Source organism: Candidozyma auris, chromosome 7, assembly GCF_003013715.1.
Source record: "Candidozyma auris chromosome 7, complete sequence".
Taxonomy (NCBI): domain Eukaryota; kingdom Fungi; phylum Ascomycota; class Pichiomycetes; order Serinales; family Metschnikowiaceae; genus Candidozyma; species Candidozyma auris.
Window position 1 is genome coordinate 525,035 of NC_072818.1, and position 24,653 is coordinate 549,687.

At 46.5% G+C, this 24,653-nt stretch overlaps 12 protein-coding genes across 12 annotated transcripts; 6 read left to right on the plus strand and 6 right to left on the minus strand. All coding sequences in view use genetic code 12, as the record gives it.

Moving 5' to 3' along the window:
- Positions 1 to 49: 49 nt before the first annotated feature.
- CJI96_0005350 (putative lipase) lies at positions 50 to 2,287 on the minus strand (the record flags this gene model as incomplete). Its single annotated transcript, XM_029036345.2, has 1 exon — positions 50 to 2,287. One exon carries the CDS (start codon positions 2,285 to 2,287, stop codon positions 50 to 52), a length of 2,238 nt encoding a protein of 745 aa, XP_028889236.2.
- A 1,164-nt stretch (positions 2,288 to 3,451) lies between these two features.
- On the plus strand, positions 3,452 to 3,748 carry CJI96_0005351 (uncharacterized protein; the record flags this gene model as incomplete). The annotated part of the gene is made up of 1 exon (XM_029036346.1): positions 3,452 to 3,748. The coding sequence occupies one exon, from the start codon at positions 3,452 to 3,454 to the stop codon at positions 3,746 to 3,748; it is 297 nt and encodes a 98-aa protein (XP_028889237.1).
- Positions 3,749 to 3,854: 106 nt separating this feature from the next.
- CJI96_0005352 (dolichyl-diphosphooligosaccharide--protein glycotransferase OST3) lies at positions 3,855 to 4,868 on the minus strand (the record flags this gene model as incomplete). Its single annotated transcript, XM_029036347.1, has 1 exon — positions 3,855 to 4,868. One exon carries the CDS (start codon positions 4,866 to 4,868, stop codon positions 3,855 to 3,857), a length of 1,014 nt encoding a protein of 337 aa, XP_028889238.1.
- A 249-nt stretch (positions 4,869 to 5,117) lies between these two features.
- On the minus strand, positions 5,118 to 7,367 carry RIM13 (Rim13p; the record flags this gene model as incomplete). Its single annotated transcript, XM_029036348.2, has 1 exon — positions 5,118 to 7,367. The coding sequence occupies one exon, from the start codon at positions 7,365 to 7,367 to the stop codon at positions 5,118 to 5,120; it is 2,250 nt and encodes a 749-aa protein (XP_028889239.2).
- A 98-nt stretch (positions 7,368 to 7,465) lies between these two features.
- CJI96_0005354 (putative glycosylphosphatidylinositol-alpha 1,2 mannosyltransferase) lies at positions 7,466 to 8,995 on the plus strand (the record flags this gene model as incomplete). The annotated part of the gene is made up of 1 exon (XM_029036349.1): positions 7,466 to 8,995. One exon carries the CDS (start codon positions 7,466 to 7,468, stop codon positions 8,993 to 8,995), a length of 1,530 nt encoding a protein of 509 aa, XP_028889240.1.
- A 990-nt stretch (positions 8,996 to 9,985) lies between these two features.
- Positions 9,986 to 11,032, plus strand: ADH1 (Adh1p; the record flags this gene model as incomplete). Its single annotated transcript, XM_029036350.1, has 1 exon — positions 9,986 to 11,032. One exon carries the CDS (start codon positions 9,986 to 9,988, stop codon positions 11,030 to 11,032), a length of 1,047 nt encoding a protein of 348 aa, XP_028889241.1.
- A 238-nt stretch (positions 11,033 to 11,270) lies between these two features.
- On the minus strand, positions 11,271 to 11,759 carry CJI96_0005356 (uncharacterized protein; the record flags this gene model as incomplete). The annotated part of the gene is made up of 1 exon (XM_029036351.1): positions 11,271 to 11,759. The coding sequence occupies one exon, from the start codon at positions 11,757 to 11,759 to the stop codon at positions 11,271 to 11,273; it is 489 nt and encodes a 162-aa protein (XP_028889242.1).
- Positions 11,760 to 13,517: 1,758 nt separating this feature from the next.
- CJI96_0005357 (uncharacterized protein) lies at positions 13,518 to 15,833 on the plus strand (the record flags this gene model as incomplete). The annotated part of the gene is made up of 1 exon (XM_029036352.2): positions 13,518 to 15,833. The coding sequence occupies one exon, from the start codon at positions 13,518 to 13,520 to the stop codon at positions 15,831 to 15,833; it is 2,316 nt and encodes a 771-aa protein (XP_028889243.2).
- Positions 15,834 to 17,002: 1,169 nt separating this feature from the next.
- On the plus strand, positions 17,003 to 18,655 carry GRF10 (Grf10p; the record flags this gene model as incomplete). Its single annotated transcript, XM_029036353.2, has 1 exon — positions 17,003 to 18,655. One exon carries the CDS (start codon positions 17,003 to 17,005, stop codon positions 18,653 to 18,655), a length of 1,653 nt encoding a protein of 550 aa, XP_028889244.2.
- Positions 18,656 to 18,966: 311 nt separating this feature from the next.
- CJI96_0005359 (uncharacterized protein) lies at positions 18,967 to 19,983 on the plus strand (the record flags this gene model as incomplete). Its single annotated transcript, XM_029036354.2, has 1 exon — positions 18,967 to 19,983. One exon carries the CDS (start codon positions 18,967 to 18,969, stop codon positions 19,981 to 19,983), a length of 1,017 nt encoding a protein of 338 aa, XP_028889245.2.
- An 86-nt stretch (positions 19,984 to 20,069) lies between these two features.
- On the minus strand, positions 20,070 to 21,458 carry DUN1 (serine/threonine protein kinase DUN1; the record flags this gene model as incomplete). The annotated part of the gene is made up of 3 exons (XM_054702309.1): positions 20,070 to 20,126; positions 20,185 to 21,390; positions 21,438 to 21,458. The coding sequence occupies 3 exons, from the start codon at positions 21,456 to 21,458 to the stop codon at positions 20,070 to 20,072; spliced, it is 1,284 nt and encodes a 427-aa protein (XP_054558284.1).
- A 118-nt stretch (positions 21,459 to 21,576) lies between these two features.
- Positions 21,577 to 23,820, minus strand: TIP20 (Tip20p; the record flags this gene model as incomplete). Its single annotated transcript, XM_029036356.1, has 1 exon — positions 21,577 to 23,820. The coding sequence occupies one exon, from the start codon at positions 23,818 to 23,820 to the stop codon at positions 21,577 to 21,579; it is 2,244 nt and encodes a 747-aa protein (XP_028889247.1).
- Positions 23,821 to 24,653: the final 833 nt, after the last annotated feature.

The window sequence follows — 24,653 nt, forward strand, 5'->3', positions numbered from 1 at the left end:
CTGGACTCTGTACTCTCTATTTGCATTACTATAACTTCATCAATAACTTTTACATGAAAGGCTCCATAATCAGCTTGGTGCCTTCGAATGGGTCGTTGTCTAAGGCGTTTGCCTCGTCTATGTTGCGTGGCTGCAAAGTTCGTCTCTCCCATTGGTCCTTGAGCTTATACACCATCTCGCTTACGTCCAGGAGAAGACCAGCAGGGCCGACTGCAAACATTGACTCGCAGTCTGCATCGGCTTTCATCCATGTGTGCTCAACAGGCTCGTTGAGCGACTCTCTATCAATATCCTCGTTCTGCTGATGGATGAGATCTCTCAGAAGGATACGAGCTAATGCTGATGATTCGGTGGCCAAGTCCATGCTTTCATCTTCACATAGCTCGGGGGTTTCGTTGCTATCAACACCGAAGTGGTTTTTGATCAAGTGCTCTATAACGGGCCATCCATAGGCATTGGAGAATCTTCTTCTCACCACAATATTATTATGAGCATCCGGTTTAAGTTTAACAAGAACTTTTCTCCACAGCATCAGTTTATGATACTCGCGAGCAATCTCCTCTTCTAATCGTTCCATTTCCTCGTCTCTTGCAAGCTTCGTGATCGATTCGCCTGTCGCAGTGAGCTTTTGCATCATGGTTTGTTGCTTTTCCAGTTCGTCTTTCTCTTCGATCCTGAAAGGCGGTAAGTCAGCGTCATGATAGACCTTGTCATGAACAATGACATTATCTCTGGAAGAAGGGTTTGTAATGTATTTGAGAGACGGTTGTGGAGGAAGTATTAAAGATGTTGCGCTTTCCACCAACGATGGTTTTGGTATCCCTCCAAACGTACCCTCTTTACTATTGTTTTCCTGAGTAGTGGTTTGGAAACGATTGTATTTGTCAGCATCGCTCTTGCGCTGCTTCTGAGGTAGGAAATAGGATAGCACCGCACCAATAGCCAGCGTTTGGGTGTCTGCATTATCTGGGAGGTCTTGAGGAATCTCTCCAGTGGTTCCCGGCTCTGGATCCTTGCCCAATGCTGATAAGCCGTCGTAGTCTAGATAAAGCAAGGCAGAGGTACGGAGGGGAACAATCCCGTCATTCACCGCATTAGCATATAGCGTTCTTCTAATGAAACGCTTAAGAATACGATGAGTAGGCCCTGTAGGTAGCAAGAGCAAAAGAGGCTTGTTGTTTGTTTCCGTGTATTGTAAACCCAACTCTTGCCCCGTTTTGCCCACAACGCCAGCCAAGAGCGCTAGCTTTATGTAAACAGGATTTTCATGGACCACGCCGATCATTGGCGACGCTAGAGTGATGAAGTTGATGGGCTTAACTTGTTGAAAGAACCATGGGAAGTTTGCCTCCAAGTACGCCACGGCAAAGGTTTGTATGAGGCCGCCTAGCGAGTGACCAATGAAGGAGATTTTGTTGACGTTTCCCTTCAATGTCTCGTTGTGAGTGACAAGTTCGATGACGTAATCAGCGACTCTACTGCCCAAATACTTAATTCCTCTTTCTGTCTTGCACACATTGCCAAAGTAGCCCTTGACAACGATGTTCTCGTCCCCGCTAGCTTTGTCTATTTGTTCCTTTATGAAAAACATATCAGACAGAACATTGGCATGTAGTCCGTGAGTCAAAATCACCAAGTGTATCGGGCGAGATGTGTCCGGAATCGGCATATTCCACAAGTCTAGAGTGTCGTGCACCAGGACCAGCACAAACGGGTGGGGCACCACCTGAACATGCGATTCCGAGAGCCACTCACGACGAGCGGCAATGGACACCTCAAAATTCGTCGTCACCGAGGCATTGAAGATCGCCTGCGACACAACGTCAATAGTCCATCTATAGTGCGGTTTATATTGATGGCACAGCAATTCCACGTAGAAGCTTTGTCCCGGCAAGAGCTGAGGTTCGTATACGGGCTGATCAGCCGTGACAAACACATTTTTCGAGATGTCGTAGTCGTCTGTACGGCAATCCACATACAACACATAAGGACCAGCCAAGTACGCAGCTCTCATGGGCAAAGGCTCGGTATTCTTCACCTTCACCCATAGCGATTTGGGAGGCTGGGAAGCGTAGTGTTCGGCAGAATCAAACGGAGCAAAGTCCACGTTGAAGCGAAAACTCTGCCCGATCTTCACAGAGTGGGCAGACCTGTGAAGAAGCATATGTTCGTTCTTCTCAGACTCTCTGGAGAAAGGTAGGTAGTCCAGCGCTTTAGCCGAAAGGTCCTGGGCAACCTGGGGTACAATCAGAGGAATGTACTGATTGAGCGATCCCCTTGGGAGCATGAAGGGGAAGCAAAAATGCGATTGAAAGCTTGAAAGTGTAAGGTGGGCGATGGAGTAAGTAGCTAGGTAGTTGTTGGGATGTCACCTTGATATGGGCCTTATGCAGGTAGCAGACACTAGCAATGAAGGTGATGAAGAAGGCCCTTGATCTTTTCCAGGATAACTGAGTGATGGTAGAGAAGACGGTCTCGTTTGATTATTTGTTTGGAGTCAGCAAACTTTTTTTGGTCAAGTTAGGTGTCTTTGCATAAGCTAACGGGCCATACGTTCGCAGCCAGCCAGTGTGGGGAAGGTCCAAATATGATAGTCACATGGCAGATAGTGATGCCCACATTGCATTTAATTCAATTAAATGTAGAGGCAAGCTGTGATGCTTTGGATGAATAAATCCTACTTTTGGTGGATATGGCGTATTTTGTGGTTGGTGGGTGGTCGCACCTCTTTTATCCGGACAGCTAGGGGGATGTAATACCAGATTGGATGGCGATACACACAAAAGAAACACCTCTTGGGATTCCATGAGAGATGGAGAATTCAGAGTGTAGTGTTTTAGCCTTACGAAAGCTTGGAAACGTGTTGAAGGGACCGCTTGGTGGCTGCAAAATCCGGATAAGAGAGGTGCGAGATCGAAAGTATAATTTTCGGAAAACCTTATGATAGGCATTTACCGTGTGATGTATAAGGAAGCTCTACTTGTGCTCATTGAGAGATCTAAAGTGGATTCTGGTGAATGCATCTTCACACCTGCTATCTTTTACAATTGACAGAACTTGATAGAGGCAGTCTTCCTTACCTTGAGGTGGATACGACAGCAGTACTGAACGAAGCGAAAGAGCCACATTGAAGATTTTGGAAATATCACATTGGTCGAAGTTCCTACAAACCTCGGAAGATTATCTATCTTAAGCGGGAATTCTCAATTGGAATGTGCAACGTTTGGCTGCGAATACAGGCATCTCTCAGAAAGGCAAAAACAGGTATCAGCAGATGGTCGTCGTTTCCTAATAGTTTGGACACTTTTCCATATTTGAATATTTTGGTGAGTTTTTTCGATGCTGACAATACTTTCATGCTTCAAAGCTTTCTTGGGGGACTGCTTCTACTGTCCCTACCAACAAGTAACTTCGAGTGCGAAATTCTACATATCAACTAAAGCGTACCACCATGTCTGAGGACGATGGAGACTTCCACCCAATTGAGTTGGCCGCACACTCTCTTCTTTCCGGCTCTCTAGATAGTCTTAATGAGAACTTTCTACAGTTGCATCGGTCTCAGCACGTGTTGTTGACGAGACTCAAAATGATCTCTGATCGACTAGACAAGATAGAAGGTGGGCTTGGTGATAAAATTGCTGCTAGTGATGTTACGGCCGTATACCAGCAGGTGAAGGCTATCAAGGCGAAGTTGCAAGAGTCGGAGAAACGGCTAACAAAAGTAGAAAAAAGAGTTGACAGGCTATGACTCAGGAACTGAAGCGATTGGAACTTAGAGCGATGGGTATGAGTAAGCTTTCAATAGAGCTCACTACGGAGATCAGCTGGACTGACAAGATAAATATCTATGTATTTTACCAAGCTCCAATGTCAAGAAGCTTGTATGGGTACCCTCTGGACTTGAAACTAAAGAGGGACACGTAGACGCTGTAGGCTACGTAGATCAAGCCTGTTACCACCACCACGGCAAGAAGCTGAACTTTGGAGTTGTTGATTTTGGGCACCTTAGTGGCCAACAAGACGAACATCAAGCCCAAGAATCCGTACATGGACGAGACAAGCTGCGTCTCCAAACCGTACTGGTTCTGGGGCGATGCAGCAAGGTACTCGATGCCGCCGTTGTTTTCCCTGACAAACGGAGCCAGACGAATCTGGTTGAACATGTAGCCAGCAAGGAACATGAGAATAGCACCCGACGAAAGTGTACCCCACACGTACGACGACTTCACAACTGCAAGCGCATAGTTACTGTACCTTCTTATAAGCATCACCAAGGCAAAAGTGACCGCGGCGTTCATGGCCACTTTACTCCAGTCCAAAGGAATATGGATCTCCACTGGCACTCCGACAATCTCACGAACCCATTGGGCAATCAACGTGGTGTGGTCACCCTGGTAGAATTGGTACTGGGAGTTGTTGTGAAGGAAGCTGTTCAGCTTTGCACCTGGAGCTGATGGGGGAAAGTGATAGATCTTAGGAATTGAGTCCAATTGCATGAGCTGAAAAAGCTTCTTGTTGTTGACAAAGTCAGACTCCAAGAAATAGATATTGGTTCTTCCCTCCTCCAGCTTCTCCTCCTCGCTGAACCCATGTGGGTGGAAATGTGTCCATGAAGTGGCGACCGTCTTATACAGAGGGTGAACTTCACGACACAAAAGACAGTTAAGCTGGGGTGAGTCCGAGGCCATGTACAAAATCAAGTGGTAGTCTCTGTCTCCATACAAGAACTTTTCGAAGTTATCGTCCCGGATTTCGATCACGGAGTTCCGGCCCTTCAGAGACACCAATTTCTGCATTTCCTCGTCTGTGTATGCGGCCATCGCCGTCCAACACCATGCCACAAGTAATAGAAATTGAGTCCACTTCATGGTGATATGCTGGAAATTAGGTAGAGGTTGAACACGTCAAGTTGATAGTCGCGATTGACAGGTGAGATCACGTGGACGATCACGTGTAAATGGCTACTAAAACATAGAGGAGAGAGAATAGTGATGTGCAGCGAATCAAACAATTTAGAATAAACAACGTCATCTTCATTATCATGAAGTCTAGTCGTACGGACAAAATTGCATCTAAAGCAGTAAAATAAAACAGATCTGCGCTAATGCTTTCAGTCCTTAATTATCTTCACCCTTGATTGAGAGTTTACTTGATGAACCCAAACTCACACGGCATGTTCCTTCACCAGTCTCGAATCGCTCCACTAGCAAGATGTAGTCATGCTCGGGCTTCTTGAGAACGCCATCCACGAAAACGCCATACACACTGTCGTTCCACTTGTTATTTATCACAACAGGCTCCTGGGTTAGTCCATCAAAGATAGAAGCACGCATAGCAGGACGGTACAGCGACAAGGTCTGCGGCTCCTTACCTGCTTGTAACTTCACAACGACCTCGTTGACTGGTAAACTTGAACGCAAAGTGATTCTAAAGCGGTTGCGGTTTTTCCACTCGAAGTCGTCTGCCACATTGTAGAGACCTAACGCTTTGGGCACTTTTTCTAGGGTGACGGCATCCTTATCGCCATCGTTCATCACGAGAAGTCGGAAGTGTCCCTTGAAGTTTGCATCGTAACTCGATACAACGAGCCTGTACTTACCAGGCTCCACGTCGTGCAACTCGTGGTGGTGTATTCGAGGAGAGTAATCGTCACAGAAGAGCAACTTGGACTTATCAAAATTCCTGATTTTTCGTAGACTTTTGGACTTCTCAACATGAAGTATATGGAAGTTCACGTCGGCATTGTCATCGCACGAAAGTCCCACAAACATCTTCCGTACCCGCTTTTTCACCTCAATTTCCCACTGTGGGTTATCGATGTACAGCTCCAATGCCCAGTGCCCTCCATTGTCGTTACTTCCCCAGGAGTCTTCAATTTCATTTTTATGAGGATACTGCAACACTGCTTTTGAAAACTTGACCTTATTGGAGTTGCTCCAAAGCTTCACCAGAAAAAGCTCTTTTGTTTGGGGACCAGATATAACAACCGTGTATTCGGATTTGGGGGCGAGCTCGAGCTTCATGAAACACCCTCGAGACGTGATAACCTTGCCGCCAGCGGCCATAACATACTGTGTGGGATACACCACTTTTCCCTTTGCTTTTTCAAATACGTCCACTGAGTACGGAGTGATGTGCTCCTGTGTCAGAAGAAACTGCTCCACTGCAATTCCAACTTCCTCTTTTTCATCATTGTCATTCACCAAACTATACTGCGGCCTCCCAAGAAGTAGCACCTCGGACTTCAGAGGGTTACAGATCACAGACATACTGGTGGAGTGCTTATAGAGCTCATCGACGTTCCAATTTAGATAAAGGTACGTGAAATTGCCAAATACCGATGCATCCACTTCCAAGAGACGAGCTCCAGACCGGCCAACCCACGGGTTTTTCAAAACAAGCTTTTCATTTGTGTATCCACAGATCACGTAATCGTGGCCAGGCACCACTTTCAATTGTGAAGCCAAAGACTCCGACATCACACCCGTACCGATTCCTAGCGTGACCAAGCCTTTTTCTTTGAGCGTCCAGAACTCACCAAGCAGAGCAAGGCTCATTTGACTGATTTTGCGAACCTCAGGTGGCCATCCTAGAAGCATGTATATATCTTGGGCCATGTTCGACCCAGAAAAGTTATAGCCATCACCCATAGCAACTAAGTACGCTTTTTCAATCAAGGCAGGCCAAAGAAGCTTCTCGTTAGAGCTGGACCTGACAAACATGAATCTATCTTCATGAGGAGGACGAACAAAAGGCAACTCAGTAGAAATGTGCAATTCCCTTGCACATCCATTTATGTGAAGCTTTACTTTTGCAACCTCTTTGTTGTAAATCACAAGCTTTTCAAGCTCTTTACCTAGTCCCAATTCGTGAATCGCCAATAAAGACAGCACGAACGAGCAATTGGGAAGCAAATCCTGGCATAAGTCGCCAAAGCCATCAAGCCCTGGTGTAGCTTCCACCTCTTTACATTCACAAGTGAATTCTTTGCAAAAATCTGGCAACGTGATCGCTATGGGCTGGACATCACAAGCGGCAATGTCCATAGACAGAAGGCCCTGGCCAAACTGAATCACAGGAGTCCATTGAGCGCCATAGATTGTACTGGAGAGCCATTGGAGCTTTTTAGACATGTCAAGTACGGCCCCTGGATCAAGGCTCAATTTACTAAACCAACCCATAGCATAGTGGCCCAACCTCACTGCAGTAGGAAAGTTAGGGTCCTTTTCATGTTGTAGAAGTTCGTTCAATTGATGAACCGCCATACCACAAATTGCACGAGCCTTGTCGAATTTACTTAGGGCTACATAGCGGTGTGCCTCCTGGATGCAAAATACCACGTTAGCCAAGTCTTGAGGGCGGATCATGGTGGGATCAGTAGGTGCGATTATCAACACTTTTTTTCCGCAGTGGTAGCAGTTCAGGAAGCGAACCTTTACTTGTGGCCATTCTCCTTGAATTCAGAATGCTTTCAAGTCTCAAGATCTTTGGCCTTGTCTCACTATATCGGTTGATCAATGCACTCACAATTGTAACGTTCTTTCAACCGGACGAGTTCTACCAGGCGCTAGAACCTGCCCACAAGCTTGTGTATGGGTATGGCTACATAACATGGGAATGGCACGAGGGACTCCGTTCGTCGCTTCATCCGTGGATCTACGCTATAGCTTATAAGCTTCTTGGTGCATTGGCCCCAGGACACGAGGAATGGACAGTTTATCTAGCTCCAAAACTAGTGGGTGCTCTAATGGCTGCTGTGGGGGAGACTTACCTATACAAACTCGCTTTGGCGTATACTGGGAGCGTACAAATAGCTATGTTGGCGTTGGCAGCAAGTCTTTGTAGTGGATGGAACTGGTTCTTCATTACTAGAGCGTTCTCAAATAATTTGGAGATGGTGCTTACAACTATCGGCTTGGCTTATTGGCCATGGAACAGACCTAATGGTAGCATCGTAAGGAGCTGCGTTTTTGGCTTCTTGAGCTGTATAGTTCGTCCTACAAATGCTCTACTTTGGGGTTTTATGGGAGCCAGCTACGTGATCAGGAACTTACATCAACCTATGCTTCTTATGCTGGTCGGACTGTCTCTTGCGACACTTCTTGCTGTGGTTGGTGCAGTGGCTGCAATTCCAGACATTCTTTTCTATGGCAAAGCTACGTTTCCGTTGTACAACTTCATCGAATTCAATGTGGTCAAGAACTTGCTGATTTTCTACGGAAGCGCTCCATGGCATTTTTACCTTTTCCAGGGACTTCCTTTGCTTCTCTTGGGGTACTTACCACTCTGGGCGATAGCCATGTGGCGGTTCAAAAAAAAGCTATTAGTGCTCACGTCATTGTTTGTGATTATTGCCTTCTCGTTGATTGCCCACAAGGAGTTTCGCTTCATCTACCCATTGTACCCTATCTGTATGGTGCTCGTTGCGCAAGCGAGCAAACCGCTACTAGGAAAACGCTACTTCAAAGTCGTTGTAGCGGCCATCTTGATATTGCATCTGGCGATTGCTTTCTTCTTTACCAGAATCAACGAACAGGGGGAGATTGCTGTGGTGGACGTGCTCAGAAACGATCCCCAGGTTTCCTCCGTCGGTTTCCTTACCCCCTGTCACTCTGTGCCCTGGCACTCTTCCTTCCACAGACCAGATCTCATAAACAACATGTGGATGCTCACCTGTGAACCACCATTACACTTGGCCAGCGGAAACTTGGAGGACGTGCTACAATATAGAGACGAGCTGGACCAGTTTTTTGACAACCCGCTACAATTCTTGCGTGAACATTTGGGCACAATTCTGCGGCCGTGGCCGTCACACTTAGTGATGTTCGAACCTACTGAGCGAGCCATTGCAGACTTCCTAAAATACACCACTTACCGTGAGTGCCGTAGGATTTTCAACAGTTACTTCCACTGGGACCCTCGTCGGTCGGGCGATATTGTCATTTACTGTAAAGAGATGAAAGCTCCTTCAAGTTTATGGAAAATGCCCAAATAAGCAAAGGTGTTGTCAGCATCTACTAGAGTAGGCGCTCTAAGTGCATATGCTTGTGTCTATTTTAAGCCTATCCACGAGTTAAATCACGACCTACGAGATAGATCGAAATACGCTCTAAAGTTTCCAATACGATTTAAAACGCATAAGGTGGTCCGGCAGCAGGCCCTTCAAAGCGGGAAGTATACTTCTAGAAACTATTCATTGCGCTAGACGCTCATATGCAACGCCACTCAAATCTGCAAAATTATTCAGGTCTATGCTGACATACTCTGACGATTCTGTGGCGATGCATTTTTTTTTTTTTTTTTTCATTTTTTTTTATTTTTTTTGCAACCGTTCCATTCGACAGGTTACATTTCTAGAAACGTGTGTCCCCAACATGGCACGGAAAAATTAGACCAGATTCCCACGTACTGGGCGACTTGGCTGTGCATGATGCAGTTTCGGGCATCATGATCCTTAAGCGCATACATCAGGTGATGCGACACCACATCGTGACGAAAGGAAGCTGGAGCCAGGCCAATTTCACCGCAGCCTTTGACCCTGAGCCGCAAGACACCACCCCTCCTTGGCGGCGATGCCCGGTTCTTCCAATTGCGGCTCGTAGGTGCAGTTGAAACGACGATCTGATGTTCCATGAAAGAGCAGATAGAAAAAAGTGAGATTGGCGAAGACAGTAAAATTTCAACACCACATGTCAATCTTACAAAAACAATCAATCAGTTCATTTTTCTTCTCCCCTCAACTACAATTTTCAAAAATGCCAGTGAATGAAAAAAAAGACCCATTGTCCCAAAACTGGCTCCCTTCTTGAAACCACCTGATTCCTCGAGCGAATCGGATGGGAAAAAGCCGCACCGTCACCCAATGCGAACCACCGGCCATGCGTCAGATGGCACCCTTTGGCTGCGAAAAATATAAAAGCAGAGCAACACCGGTGGAATTTCCAAAGTATTTTCTTCTCCATCATCAATCAATCTTCACGAAATCATGAGCATTCCAAAAACACAAAAAGCTGTTGTCTTTGAGCAAAACGGTGGCCCTTTGCAGTACAAGGACATCCCAGTGCCTGAGCCAAAGGACAACGAGCTCTTGGTCAACATCAAGTACTCCGGTGTGTGCCACACCGACTTGCACGCCTGGAAAGGTGACTGGCCATTGGCCACAAAATTGCCCTTGGTCGGTGGCCACGAAGGTGCCGGTGTTGTGGTGGCCATGGGCAAAAACGTCAAGGGCTGGGAGATCGGCGACTACGCTGGTGTCAAGTGGTTGAACGGTTCGTGCTTGAACTGTGAGTTCTGCCAGCACGGTGACGAGCCCAATTGTGCCGACGCTGACTTGTCTGGTTACACCCACGACGGTTCTTTTGAGCAGTACGCTACCGCTGACGCTGTTCAGGCCGCCAGAATCCCCAAGCACGTGGACTTGGCCCTCGCTGCTCCCATCTTGTGTGCTGGTATCACCGTTTACAAGGCATTGAAGACCGCTAACTTGCAAGCAGGCCAGTGGGTGTGCATCTCTGGTGCTGGCGGTGGATTGGGTTCTTTGGCCATCCAGTACGCCAAGGCCATGGGCTACAGAGTGGCTGCCATTGACGGTGGTGACGAGAAGGCCGAGTTCTGCAAGTCCTTGGGTGCTGAGAAGTTCATTGACTTCACCAAGTCCAAGGACATCGTCAAGGACGTTCAGGAGGCCACCAATGGCGGTCCTCACGGTGCTATCAACGTTTCTGTTTCCGAGAAGGCCATTGCACAGTCTGTTGACTACATCAGATCCACCGGTACCGTTGTGCTTGTTGGTTTGCCTGCTGGTGCCAAGGTGGTTGCCCCAGTGTTCGATGCTGTGGTGAAGTCCGTGAGCATCAGAGGCTCCTACGTCGGTAACAGAGCAGACAGTGCCGAGGCGCTTGACTTCTTTGCCAGAGGCTTGATCAAGTGCCCTATCAAGATTGTCGGTTTGTCTGAATTGCCATCGATCTACGAGTTGATGGAACAGGGCAAGATTTTGGGCAGATACGTCGTCGACACCTCCAAATAAGTAGCAGCATGATTATGAACAGGTAATACACAGTTAACGAGATAAGATTTCGTAGAAGAAGCCATGGTTGGCACACAACGTGTAGATGAAAGTCAATATAAATACAGGTTCTGGCCCACCGATTACGACACTGACTATACTTTAAGAAAGCGATTTGCTTTGGCCATCATTGAACAGGTACTCGACAGAATACCAGTTCGTCTCTTCGATCCTCTTCCGCAGGCAATGCATCGTGGAGTTACCTCTCATTGCCTTGGTTCATCGAATCAGCATCCTGCGCCACTTTGGCCATCCACCGCTGCACCAACAGCTCATTCTCCTTCTTCAACTTCTCAATCTCCTCCTTCAACACGTTCTGCTGGATCTCATGCACCAAGTGCTCGTCGTTGATGATCTCGACCGTCCGGTTCTTCTCTGCAACTTCTAGCACCAAATGGTCAATTTTCAGGTTCAATTGCGCCACTGTCAGCTCCAACAGCCGGATCTTTTTGTCCTGCTGTGCCACTTTCCCCTCCAGACTCTCGAGTCGTAGCGTCTGCTGGTTGAGTCTCTCAATAAGCGTTTCGTTCTCCAGAATCAACACCTGGCGCTCCTTCTCGGCCAACGACGCATTGCCCTGCGGTAGAAGCCTTGCGAGCTGTGAGAATGCCTTAAAGTACGCTCCGTCTTTTTTCTCGAGCTCGTCCCGCTCGTGGAGCCTTTCTTCAATGAGCTTCCATGGGTCCATGTAGTTGGTGAGAGTTGCAGATGTGCAGGGCACTTTTATGGTGGTGAAGACGGTGGAACTGTGGGATTTGTGGTTGGCAATTAATTAATCGATATTATTCTTCTGGGGTTTATTGGGAGTTGAAATAGACTCTTGTGAATGATGTGATTGAAATGGTGAATGTGGGGTTTATCAAGGCGATTTGTCGGTTGATGGGTTTGCAGTTTAGGTGCAAATAGGCAGAGAAATGGTTGAGGAGTGAGAACAAAGTGTGAAGTGTGATAGAGGTACAGAATTGAACGCAAAGTTGCTTATTATGACAATTGGGCAGATCCAACTGAGTCAGAAATTGGGATCTGTTTGCACTCTGTAAATCACTAGCAAATGGTGAAGTGGTACCCTTGTTGACCACATGGTGAACTGTAGTAGATTAGAATGCGACAATGTCGTGGCTGCCTCCGCAGAGGTCGAGATAATTTGATCAAATGGCCAGAAATACTGTTTAATTTGGTACCATTTTAATTTCATGAGTTGAAATTATGAAACGGTTACGGTTTTGAAAGCACTTTTTGGGCTTGCTGTGGAGATTGTTGGTACCATTTGTGGTGAATACGCAACGACATTTTTGCAGCCAAAGCAGCATCAGCAGGTGTTTCCACTAAATTTTTTAAGTAGAAATACCAAGAGATACATTCATTGTAATGTCTACGAAGTCTCTGTTTAGACTTCCCTCTTGATCAAAGTCCGACTTTAGCTGTCATTTCATGAAGTAAGATTATGAGCAATAACCAAATACTCAGTTGGATGCAACCGTTACCATATCTTAGAGAATCATCTGTTTGCACCTATGAGCTCAAATAAGCCTAAAAAAGTATAGTATTCTTAGAAAAGTTATCACTGAGCATGGAACTGTTGGAGGTAAAAGTCAACTCCTCTGGGTGAAACGGTTGCAGGGCCATTGGAGACCACTGAAAAGGAATAAGTTTCACAAATACTTCAGAACACATCGCCATTAGAAAGTGATAGCTAGTAAAATAAGAGGACGTGCCTTGTAAATGTCACAGTTTAGCTTTCATAAGTGCTGTGCGTCACACCGCTGACCATGCTGCAACAACAAAGCCTTCATCGACCTAGGGCCCAATTTTACCCTTTAACAACTCCCTCACACTAAAGAATCTTTTAGTGGAAGTGGAAATGTTGGGTTAAACCCACTAGAGGCCAGGCAATCTGCGCCTCGCCAAAGTGAAACTCGTTTTGAACCCTTGCAACCACTCATAGAGGAGATTGCACTAACACCAAGGACACCACGAAAAACACCAACCAAGCAAGCATCATCACCAAAGTCCTCCACCAACATGAACTACTAATCAATTGTATGTTCTTTTCTTCAACCATCTACGCCTTGCTCACTACAGGTCTCACAGGCCCCTGTCGCATTTGCAACCATTTTTGGGCGCAGAGTCCACAACCTCCAATGTGATCTCCATTGTAGTCACCCACAGCTTCGAAAAAAAAAAGTATCCAAGGTTCAAACAGTTTTCTTGAAACCTCTCGCTTCACTGTTCTCTTCAACTCCCTTATCCTACCCTTGCTTTTTCCATTTTCCTCTTCTTCACATGGACTCGGCCAGCTGCCTACCCTGCGCGAGCCTTGGGTGCCTGATAGCATCCATGTGACTTAGATAACCACAACTTTGCAACCCATCCACATCTACAACCTTTTCCCCATACATTTTCTTTCCCAACTTTCACCATTTTGTTGCTCACGCTCGCATACTTCATGTTCTGGCGCAACGCCGACGCTCAGCAGCAGCAGGAACACGACGGTTCGGATCAACAGCCGCAACCAGTGGACCAGGCGGTAGATTCGGCCCAAGATGCGTCCAGGCAACAGAACCAACCTACAAAGTCGTCGTTTTTCTTTTGGAAATCTACAGAACCTGAACCTCCCAAGGAACAAGAGGCCCAGGGCGAAGCTGACGCTCTGACCGAGCCTCCTAAACTGGATAGACCGTGGTACAGTTTCTTTCTGTCCGACACAGCACCAGAGACTCCTGAGGATGCCAATGCTACCACTACAAAGCAAAGCCTGTGGTTTTGGCCCTTTTCAAGTAATGCGGAGCCAGAATCGGATACTGAAGACACAGACAATGCTGAAGTGTTTCGGGCGGCCAGGGCAGTGCTAGATAACTCCCGGGGAAACGCCCACTATGCAATCAAGTACGTGCACGGGTCGCTGGAGGCGGAGTTGGCCGTGTGTGGGACAAACACAGAGCAGGCGCCTGTGCCCTTCAGCAACAAAAAGGGTCCTGCGTTGCCCAACGAGCTTCTAGAGGCCAGTTTGGTGAGCTCCAAGGCAAAGCAGAAGGCGTTGGAGGAGCAGAAGGCTCAGGCGGAACAGAAGGCATTGGAGGAGCAAAAGGCACGGGCAGAACTAAAGACTCAGGCGCAGCAGACGGCTAGAGCAGAGCTGAAGACTCAATCTCCCGAGACAAAGGCTCCTAAGGCGACAAACCCACCAAAGGACGTCGCTCTACAATCAAAACGTGATTTGAAGGGGGAGCCCAAATCTCTCGAAGCCAAGGATGCACCGGTGAAATCGACATTGGAAGCTGCGGTTGCCTCACCACAGCAGTCTAGACACTCTAGAACGCCGTCTGTAAATTCAACCTTAGAAAAGCCCCTGGTGCTTCCTAATTTGAACAACAACTTCCGTGAAATCACCCTAGTCACCAAAGCTCGCCTTTTGGGGGAAAAGTTCATCAAGGGCGATCAGACAAGCGAAAGGCACCTTTATCTCAATAATGCAGGCTCTGTTAGTGCCAAAAAGAGAAAGCGTACGAAGAGAGTGGTGGTGATAACTATGCACAGTCTTCTCCCTCCCAAGTTCGTTAGAAATTACGTTGCCCAGTCCACCGGCAGCGCAAAGCAATTTGGCCTCAAGGCCATCGACGCATTCGTTCATTGGCTTGACGAAAGAGAAGATGAGAAGTTCAGCAGGGAGATCAGTGCCATTTGCCTCGAGGGTCAAGGGACCATCACAGAACGCGTTCGAGAATCGTTTCGTCTCTTGCGCAATTGGAGGCACGAGATCAACTCAGCTGACATGATCTTCTTTGTGAGCAGCTCCATTGCTACTCCAGCTGCCATCACCTTATTCAGCGCCATGCATCAGAGCGAAGAGTTCCATTTGCACAAAAAGAAGCTCGGCATGCTCTCAATGTCAGGGATACACTGTGGGCCATACCCTGGACTCAATGCTCGAGTGGTGATTAGAGCATACTATCAAGCAGAAAACGAGATCATCAAGGAGCTCTTTGAGTTGCAAAAGACGTCATCAGACATCTCCAAGCAGCTCAGCGCAGACACAAAGTACTTGTGTGAAAATAATGTCAAGATGACGCTTGCAGGGTCGTTGAACGATCAGTTTGTGCCATTGTTCTCATCCATCGATAGCCTTGTGAGCCACCCTAACATCTACAAGTGTATCTATATTGATGAGAATTGTCACGTTCCGCCATTTCTCGTGAAACTTTTCCTGGTGATCTTGACGATGCAAAATGTGGGATACCTGGATCAGAATATGGTTACTGATTTAAGCGAGCGGCTCCAGGGCCCAGTCAACGTGAACAATGGCTCGCATGGGCGCATCTTTGACAATGAAGACGTGTATGAGACAGGCATTAGATTTCTCATGGAGACTACTACGTTGGTGCATTCCCGGGCGCTAAAGTTTGAGAGGCCCGGGGCCGGGTTGAAAAGCAAAGTCGGCCCAGCGCTGGCCCCCAAGGAGAGCAAGGACACAAGCTCCAATGCAACTACACCGGTGTCATCAGCAGCAGCAAACGCGGCAAACGCAGCCATGGCTATAGCCACAGAAGACGTGTGGCACAGTGACAAAAATCTATACCATTTACCGTGGAATGTACGAGGGCTAGTCAATGACTTGCTCGCCATCAGGAACATTGAGAACTTGCAATTGCTAAATGAGTTGGTCGAAGAGTACAAAAGGTGGCAGCCCACCAAGGCGTGGCGAGAGTTGAAGCTTTGTTTTGTAGCGTTTGAGGATCTTTCACTCGACGACTTGATGTTGTAAAGTGAAGGCACAACAACGCCCACAGGGGAAGCTGGAAAATGTCACAAACGTCATTCTGCCGCACTGCTTATCACGGCCGCTAGCCATCCGTGGAGTCAAACACAAAAGGTGCGATTGGGAAGTTTGTACCGCGATGAGATCTGGTCTGCCTAAATGAGGCGGCGCATTACTAGTACTTTTTAGAAGAGAGGATGATTGGCCAATCTTCAATGCGGATGGCTGCAACTAGGGTAATGCGCCGGGTTTATCACATCTTGTTGTTGTTTCTTTGTTCTCATGGAAGAGGCCTCGGCCTCAAGGAACAATCCGTTGTGAAACAAAGAAGGTGTGGCGACAAACAATCAGCTCTTAGATTTCCTGATTTGTTGATAAGATTTTTAGAGAGTTTTGGGCCCGTTGTGTCCAATACGCATCGGCTTCTTACTATGTAAAATTTGTGTTGCTGTTTTAGGTTTCGGGACTTTTCATTCTCGCCGTGCCAAACGCATGGCACCTTTCATGCTCGCATCGACAGGCATGAGGTTGCGACTCACCGATGCGGCGAGAACCACTAAAAAAAAAAAGGAAAAAAAAAAAAAAAGATAAACCGAAGAATACAAGCAACCAAAATCAGAAATGACCAATATGATTGAATCTCTTAGGACTCATCTGTGGGGACTTTTAAAAATGATAGCTTTGCTAAACGAGAACAACCGGGACGGCCGCACCCGAGGCTTCGTTTTCTACAGGCTTGTGCGTTATCACGTTTCCAATCGCACAAGCGAGAACGGCGAAAACGGCGAAAAACAAGGAGGCTGCCGGCAAATATAAAAAAAAAAAAAAAAAAGATCTGCTGTCTACATCTAAAGCAAGCGTCTCGATTGGTCAATTGAATTTAGATGCCTCCAAGGTGTCTCCGTCTCCCCTGGTTTCTTACACCTTCGCCCAGCGGAAGCCAGTTGGTGAGCGCACCGCATGAGCGGCGCAACTTGAGCCCAGGACCCCCATTGATCTTTTTTTTTTTTGACCCTTCCTTGTGCGTCCTGCAGACAATCCCCCTTGTACCCAGCGGCATCCGCCCTGGCGAGCACACTCCCTCTAAACCGCATGCTCAAGGCTCACTTGCACCTTTTGCCGAGCACCTTCAACCACATACTACCACTTTTTTCAAGAGAGAACTCTGGCTCTTGATGGCTGAGGAATCCTCCAACAAGAGAACCCGTGCCTCAGGCGAGGTGCTTGAGTATCTTCTTCGGGAGTTTGACAAGAACCAGAACCCGACGCCAGACCAACGAAAAGAGATCAGTGAACGAACTAACATGAGCGAAAAGGCGGTGAGGATCTGGTTCCAGAACCGCAGAGCCAAGCTTCGTAAGTTCGAGCGAATGGGCAAACCAATCAAGGCCCAGAACGGCGTCTCGAAGAATAATGCCGCTCTGTCGACGTTTTCCACCAACCTGAGCTCGAGCATCCATTCTTCCCGCTCCAATTCGTATTCAAGCATGTCAGCGCTCCACATGCAGAGCATCAGTACCGTGGAAGTGAACGAAAAATACTGTTTTATCGATTGCTCATCGCTATCTGTTGGAAGCTGGCAGCGGATCAAAAGCGGCTCCCACGATGTCAAGCTCCAGCAGCTGTTGGTGAATCTAGCTCCGTTTACGCTTAATGGGGTGATGAAGAATGTCGACTTGATGGTGATTTTATCCCGCAAGAACGAGGAGATCAACTACTTCTTTCTGGCCATCTCCAACAACTCCAGGATTCTCTTCCGAATCTTCTATCCCATTTCGTCTGTTCTTCAGTGCTCATTATTGGACAACAACATCAACAAGGAGAATAACGAGTTGCGTCTCAGTCTTGCTCGGAAACCACGCTTTTCGGTGTTCTTTTTTGATTCCGTCAACTCGAATCTAAATCAATGGTCGATTTGCGACGATTTCTCGGAAGGCCAACAAGTCAGTGGCGCCTACTACGCTCCCGGCGGGACGTCCACTCCCCACGTGCTTGTGGGCCCTAAACATGCTTTGCTTTATCTCAAATCGTTCATCGCTGAGCACAATTTGATACACCATCTGCAATCTGCGCTACAGAATTACAGCAACCCTAGCGACGTATCGCTGCAACATGACCCCGCCATGACTTCGGATTATCAGCTGGCTGCACTTTCTTCAAACCAATATCTGTTAGAGGACAGGTCCGAAGTTCACGGGGACTTGCAAATCAAGCACGAATCCTGGAACTCTTTAGCGCACAACGAAAATGAGCTTACTACTCACGAGACACGGCCGCCATTTGAGGCGCACCCGCTGTTTCAGCACCTTGCCCACCAATCAAACCAGCATGACGATAGCATATTGACCACAACCCCAGACTTCTTCAGCGCCGTGCAATCGCCTGGCTCCAATGTCGTGTCCGCAAGCACAAATAATGATGACGATGGCAGTAGTGGGCTTTTACCTAGCCCGTCCAATCATATGAATACCAATGGAAATGGATCTCGAGGACGGCTTCAGGACGAGAGCGATACGCATGGCTCCAGTGGGAGTGAAGGTCAGCAGAAAACGTCTAAGTATCCACAGCCAAGCAAAATTCTGGAAGTCTATCGGACGCAAAGCCAACATCAGCCGTCTTTCGACGACCACCACCATAATGCACATGGCCACGAAGCTCAAACAGACAATCTATACGACTTTGATATCCTGGCCGGTCATAATGACGATTTCCAACCCAACGACCTTCTTGTGCACAGTCCAGAATTGTCAAATCACGAAACTCCAGGAGCCTCTACCACTGCTGCCAACCCAGTCGACACGTTCATTGATTACAACTCGCATTACTGATTTTCACCAATTTTCTGGAGCAAAGCTCACATTTACTTGCGCAGTCGCTTTCAACATCGACATAGTATTTTAGTTCTTCCGTATACCACAGTAATTTCTATTTAGGTTGGGTGTATGTGTATGATATTAATCTTTTAAAAAGAGTATTTCCTTCTGGCTGCAAATGCGTAGGGTGTGCATACACACATTATATATACATGTTTTCACATCAGGCGTCACTTTTACAACAAATGTTTTCTAGCAAAGTGGCATTTGCAAGATGCTACTCTACACGGCCCGCATTGGAATCCGTGCTACCGAAAAAGAAGACCATGAGTCGCCTTCTTTTCGACCATGACTCTCGGTTGGCATATAAGAAAGTAATGCCGATCTTCACCAACATCTACGACAACCTCGATGCGCCCAATCAGATCAGACTACCTCATTACACGAAAAATGAGGACTTGATGACTCTTCGATCGGTGTTGCGTGATATCAGAGCATTGTCCAGCTCTGTCAACAAAAATCTAGTGGATCTTGAGAATGAGTTGATTGAGCAGGCGGCAGAACTAGGCAACAATGACGCCATCGCCATGTTGGCCTTCGAAGCAATAGGACTGCCAGACACCACAAAAGAAGATTATGAACATGCCAACAAGCTTATAAAGGAGCTCCAGGATGTCAAGCACCCTCTTGTGTTCAAATTAGCTGGCGATTTTGCATTCTCCAAGGGCCACCACGAGCAGGCAGCACAATACTGGAATCAGTTTTTGGAACTTGAGGACGACTCCATCATCTCCAGTCATGTTTACACAAGCTTGGGCATGTACCACTTCAATTATACGGCTCTGCCCAACTTGACAAAATCTAGAGAATACTTTGAAAAGGCAGTCAAGCTTGGTGAGCTCGACACCACCATCGTAAAGGCTCACTTTTACTTAGGTCAACTTTACTCATTGACTGATCCAGTAAGATCACGCTACCATCTCGAAATAAGTGCATCAAAGGGCCTTCAAGAGAGCTTTCCTTCGCTTGGGTTCTTAGAACTCAACGTCTTTGACAATGCCGCTAAAGCCATTGAATGGTTTAAGCTTGGCGTCGAAGGAAACAATGACATCACATGTCTAGTAGGCCAGTTTGATGCTCATATGAAGACCAAAAATTTCAAAAAAGCATCAAGTATACTTGCCAACCTTACTGACCTTAAGCAAAAGTTGGACGCACTTGCTAAGCGACAATTTAAAACAGTTCCTGAAGCATTCAAAACTCATGCTGAAACCAATCATGCATTACTTGCAATCTTCTTCGATACACGCAAAGAAGTGATTCGCAAGCTCACGTCATCATAGAGCAGAGGACCTTTCAACAAAATTAAGCTCAGATGCATACTTCTCCCGTAGAGTCAACGGTTGTGTATTATTCCTCACTGGCTCTCTCACTGGATGCTGAGTTTTCTCTTGGGAGATTTCCATCGAGATGCTCTCATCGGTTTCTTGAAACCAGAAATGATTGCATGTTTGGACAATGTCGAATCGCTCAGATGGATCAACAACGAGAAGGTTACTGATCAAGTCAAGAGCGCTATCGCTTATATCGTCCCAAAAAGGCGAGTAAAATGCATATTTTCCTTGAATAATTTGATCTCTCATATTTGGAGGTCCCAATTCATCGCTGAAAGGCGGAAAGCCACATAGACAGACATAGAGTAATACACCAGCCAGCCAAATGTCCACTTTGGTTGAGTAGTTACAGTTATTGTTTAGCACCTCGGGAGCCACATATGCTGGGGTTCCGCAAAGGGTATTGGTGAACTTGAGTTCACCGATGAACTTAGCCAAGCCAAAATCTGCGATCTTTACGCGTACATCGTACTCATGGTCGTCCCAAGGTCCCGTTGCCTTTCGACTTTCTGAGGACTTGGGAGTTATATCTAAAAGAATGTTCTCCGGCTTAATGTCTCTGTGAATGATGTTACGCTCATGTAAATAATGCAACCCTGATAAGAGCTGCTTAAAGATCGCCCTTGTTTCGTTCTGTCGAAGCTTTTGTTTATCTATAATTCTCTGAAAGAGCTCACCGTTGTTGACCTTCTCAAGCACCAAGTATGTAGTTGAGGAGAAGGCATTTATGGGCTCCACGTAATGCGAAATGAACCTCACAATGTTCGGATGGTTGATCGCTAAAAGAAGAGCCATTTCCTGTTTGAGTTTTGCTTCTTCCTCTGAGCTTCCTTTACTCGAAGTCTTACTAGGATGAAAGATCTTCACTGCCACAATGTCGCCCGTAGTTCTGTCTCTCGCTTCTTTGACAACAGCGTAATGTCCACTTCCTAGCTGATTCAATAGAATGTAATCGTCAAAAAATGATCTCTGTACCATGTTCTCCTGCTCATCGCTGACGTATCTGAAAATATAAGATCCACTTTTCGCAAACGAAATCTTGTCACCGCTGCGGAGAAGCGTTGTGGTTCCCTTGCCCAACACTTCGTTGTTCACCGCCGTGCCATTTGAGCTCATATCCGTGAGCAAAAGGTACTCCTTTTTGTTGTTGCTGGAAAGGGAAAACTGACAATGCTTTGATGAAACGTCAGCGCCACCAAGTCGGATGTCACAGGCACTGCTTCTTCCGACAACAACACCAGCAGGCTTTCTGGGTACCATGATATGCGGTTGGCGGTCCATGATACTGTAGAGTTTGGCGATGTTCTCGTACTTGTGCACGGGCCTTTTCACGAGATCCTCATCCTGAGAAAGTTGCTACAATTAGTAGGAGCTTCAAGGGCAATTGATATGGGCTAACATACGCGTTTCCGATTGAGGGACATGCTAGTAATGAAAATAATAGTGTCCCGCGTTGTTTATAGTTAGATCAAGACGTATCTGCTTATATGCAAGGATATGAGAAAAGGACCTCTTGGCTGCGAAAAACCACCAGCACCAAACTTAAATAATTCGAAAGAGCAAGTCGTTCACTTCACGATCAGTGAGACAGTCGAGCTTTGTCGAGAATCTCTCTCGGATTTGCAGAGGTTCCACGGCATTGTTTCTTAGAGATTTGGCCGTGGCCGCATCGAGGGAGCTCAACATCTCCAATGATTGGAGAACTTTCTTGTAGTTTCTGTTATTCACGTTGGTGAATAGCGTGTGGTCGTCATTGAGCATGAGCGGCACAGATAAGTGACTGACTAAGCAGTCAAAGTCGGTTTTGAGCTGCTCGACGCCGTTGGAATTGAACTGGTTGTTGGTGACAACATACTCATGAAAGATAGAGGCAAAACAGTCACACACTTTGCTAGTTACAAGAAAGTAGTCTGTCTCTGGAAGTGCACGTTTGAGAAAGGACATGTATGCTGGTACGATGGTGATGAAGTTTGAAAGCTGTGTCGATGGCTGATTTTTGGGTGACTCGTCGTCAATAACCCAAACGGCCGAGTTGACAAACATTTTGAGGGCCCCACGGATCTCTTTTCTGAAAAACTCATCGTACTTGGAGAACACTTTCTTAAGCATAGCAGTATATTGCTCAATAGCGGAGCTAAAAATCGAATCATCAGAAACTTTTGAGGTTGAAATATTTTTGTAGAAGTTCCATAGTTGAACGAACAAAAGCTCTACGCTCCACTGTTCCATGTGCTGGATCATGAACTTCAATGAGCAGTATAGCCCTGTGAGCATTTCCAAACCTTTCAACCCATTGTTAACTACAACGGGGGTGGTCGATGTACTGCTAGACTTCGCTGAAGCTGGAAGGAAGTTGGAAATCAATTTAGAGCTGAGTGACTCGTTAAAAACCTTGAATGCATTTTCTGTCGCCTTCAAATACTCATCAAGAAAAGTAAGTTGAATGTTCGACACGTATTTGAGCTGATACTTGACAATACTGAGGGTCTTGAAGTGGGTCGTTAGATTGTCAAAGAGTTTCACCAAAGCATATGCCGAGAAACTTGGCTTTAGCACAATATGGGGATTGGCAGAGGAGGCGTCGTATTCGTAGTCAATCTCAAATGCATCCTCGCGACCAATAATGTCGTTTTCGAAGCGCCTTTTGGCGAGCTGAAGCTCCAAATTGAGCCAGTTGGTCACGACAGGACTATCACTGTTTCCAGAGCCCATAAAAATGTCACCTGTGAGCCCCATCCACTTTTTATCTGGTGGCGTCTCAAAGCTCTCGATGTGAGGATTATACTTGTAGCCCACACGGAGTCTCTGATCAAAAGAAGACATCTCAAAGATCAAGTGCGAGAGAAGCCTGCCATACTTCTCGAGCATATCTAGGTCGTCTTCCTCGTTTGCTTTCTCAATATGTGAATTTAGGGTCTTGGCCATCCCATTGATTTTCTCTCTCACTGGCACAAGCGCTGCTGTGATCACCTCGAAGACGCCAATACGGCCATGCTTTACAAAACTGTCGCCAATTAGGAGCTCAATTGAGGAAAGATAGTCGGCAAAAAACTTCTCCACATAGTTCAATGCCCATTCAGGACGCGATATCCGATTCGTCTCAGAAACTTGGCCAAAATGGTAGTTGAAGCGCACGACAAACGGGCTCACAAGGCTCTCTAGCGCCCACCACACATTTGGGTAATGCGGGGTCCCAGAGATTGCCTGAAGGTCCACAAGGTCAGCCAAAAGTCTTGAAATGGCCTTCATTTTCAGTGCTGGCACCGAAATGGTCTCCTTGGGCGAGAGCCACCTGATCTCTTGCAACTGAGAGTCAAGCTGGGGTAACAACGACCTCTTTCTCCGAAGAATCACTTCTTCAAGCTTAGCGTCAAGAACCTCTTTGGTGTCAAAGTGGTCAATTGTGCTTGTTTTTTCTGCGCATTGCCTCAATCTTTCTAAACTCAAGTTGTCTCCCCCATCGAGCTCTGTCTCGATTTGTGCACCCAAAACCAACGCTTCCTGGACTAATTCGAGGTGTTGTTTTTCCTCTTCAAGCTTGCTTAGTTGCAATTTTGTCAGTTCAGTTCCATGCTCTCTGATCAACTCCGCTGCCTCCACCAAATTTCCTTCCTTAATTTGCAGTAGCAAGCTGGCCACTGAATCAGGCACTGGCGCTTCGTTCCCCAAGCTTCGTTCCTTCGCCGCAGCGTCGATACAAGCCAATTTGTCTTTAAGCTTTGTGATGTGATCGTCCACGTCATTTAAGTCTCCAAGAGACGTAAAGTGGGTGTTCACGTATTCCATGGGGAGGAAGGTGTTGCAGAAGTGTTGATAGTGTGAAGGCCAAGGAGTGTACAAAGCGAGTGAATGAAAGCAAGACGCTTTTCATTGGATTCAAATTGAAGGATGTTTGAGGACGATAAATTTTATTTGACGTTGCAATGCTTCATTAGTGAGTGGATTTAGGAGTAAACAACGAATAGTGAATATTGTGCTTGGGTTGACTAAAGGTTCTTCATCATATGTGGCTGCGAAAAATGGCTGCAAGCTGTTAGTGAAAAGGACCCCAACAGAATAGCTGAACAGTGAATAAGGAGAATAAGATTTGGATAGCAATTTCTTCTGCTGGTACAGAAATCTCCTTTTTTTATAGTAAATATCTTTTGTAAGGCACCCAGATGTTGTAGTGACCTGGCATTAATGCCTTCAACTGAAAGGATGAGGTTTATTCAGTTTTGAGCCAAATCTTCCTAGGACGGACGTTTTCCAAACAGGCGGAGCACTCTTATACCGCTTACGCATGTCATCAATTCAATTGACAGACTGAAACTCCATTGAGTCACTTCCAGGTAAAAGTACTACTACCTCTTTTAGCGCCAGACACACTGAGGCTTCCACATACAGAAAAGTAGTATCTTTAGCAAAAAAACGAAATATCGCACATTAGAAATCAAGGAGCAAAAGTAGAATCTTCGAGAACACAATTGGCCAAAATCATTTGATCCAATTCTCTCTGTTAAAAGACTTCTTTCTTTTCTCCTTTATCATCTTTCTACTCTTCCTCGCTGTATGGTCCTATCTAGCCACCTCAAATGCATTCACAGTCGCCTGATCTCTATGAGAGATAGTCTTAACTT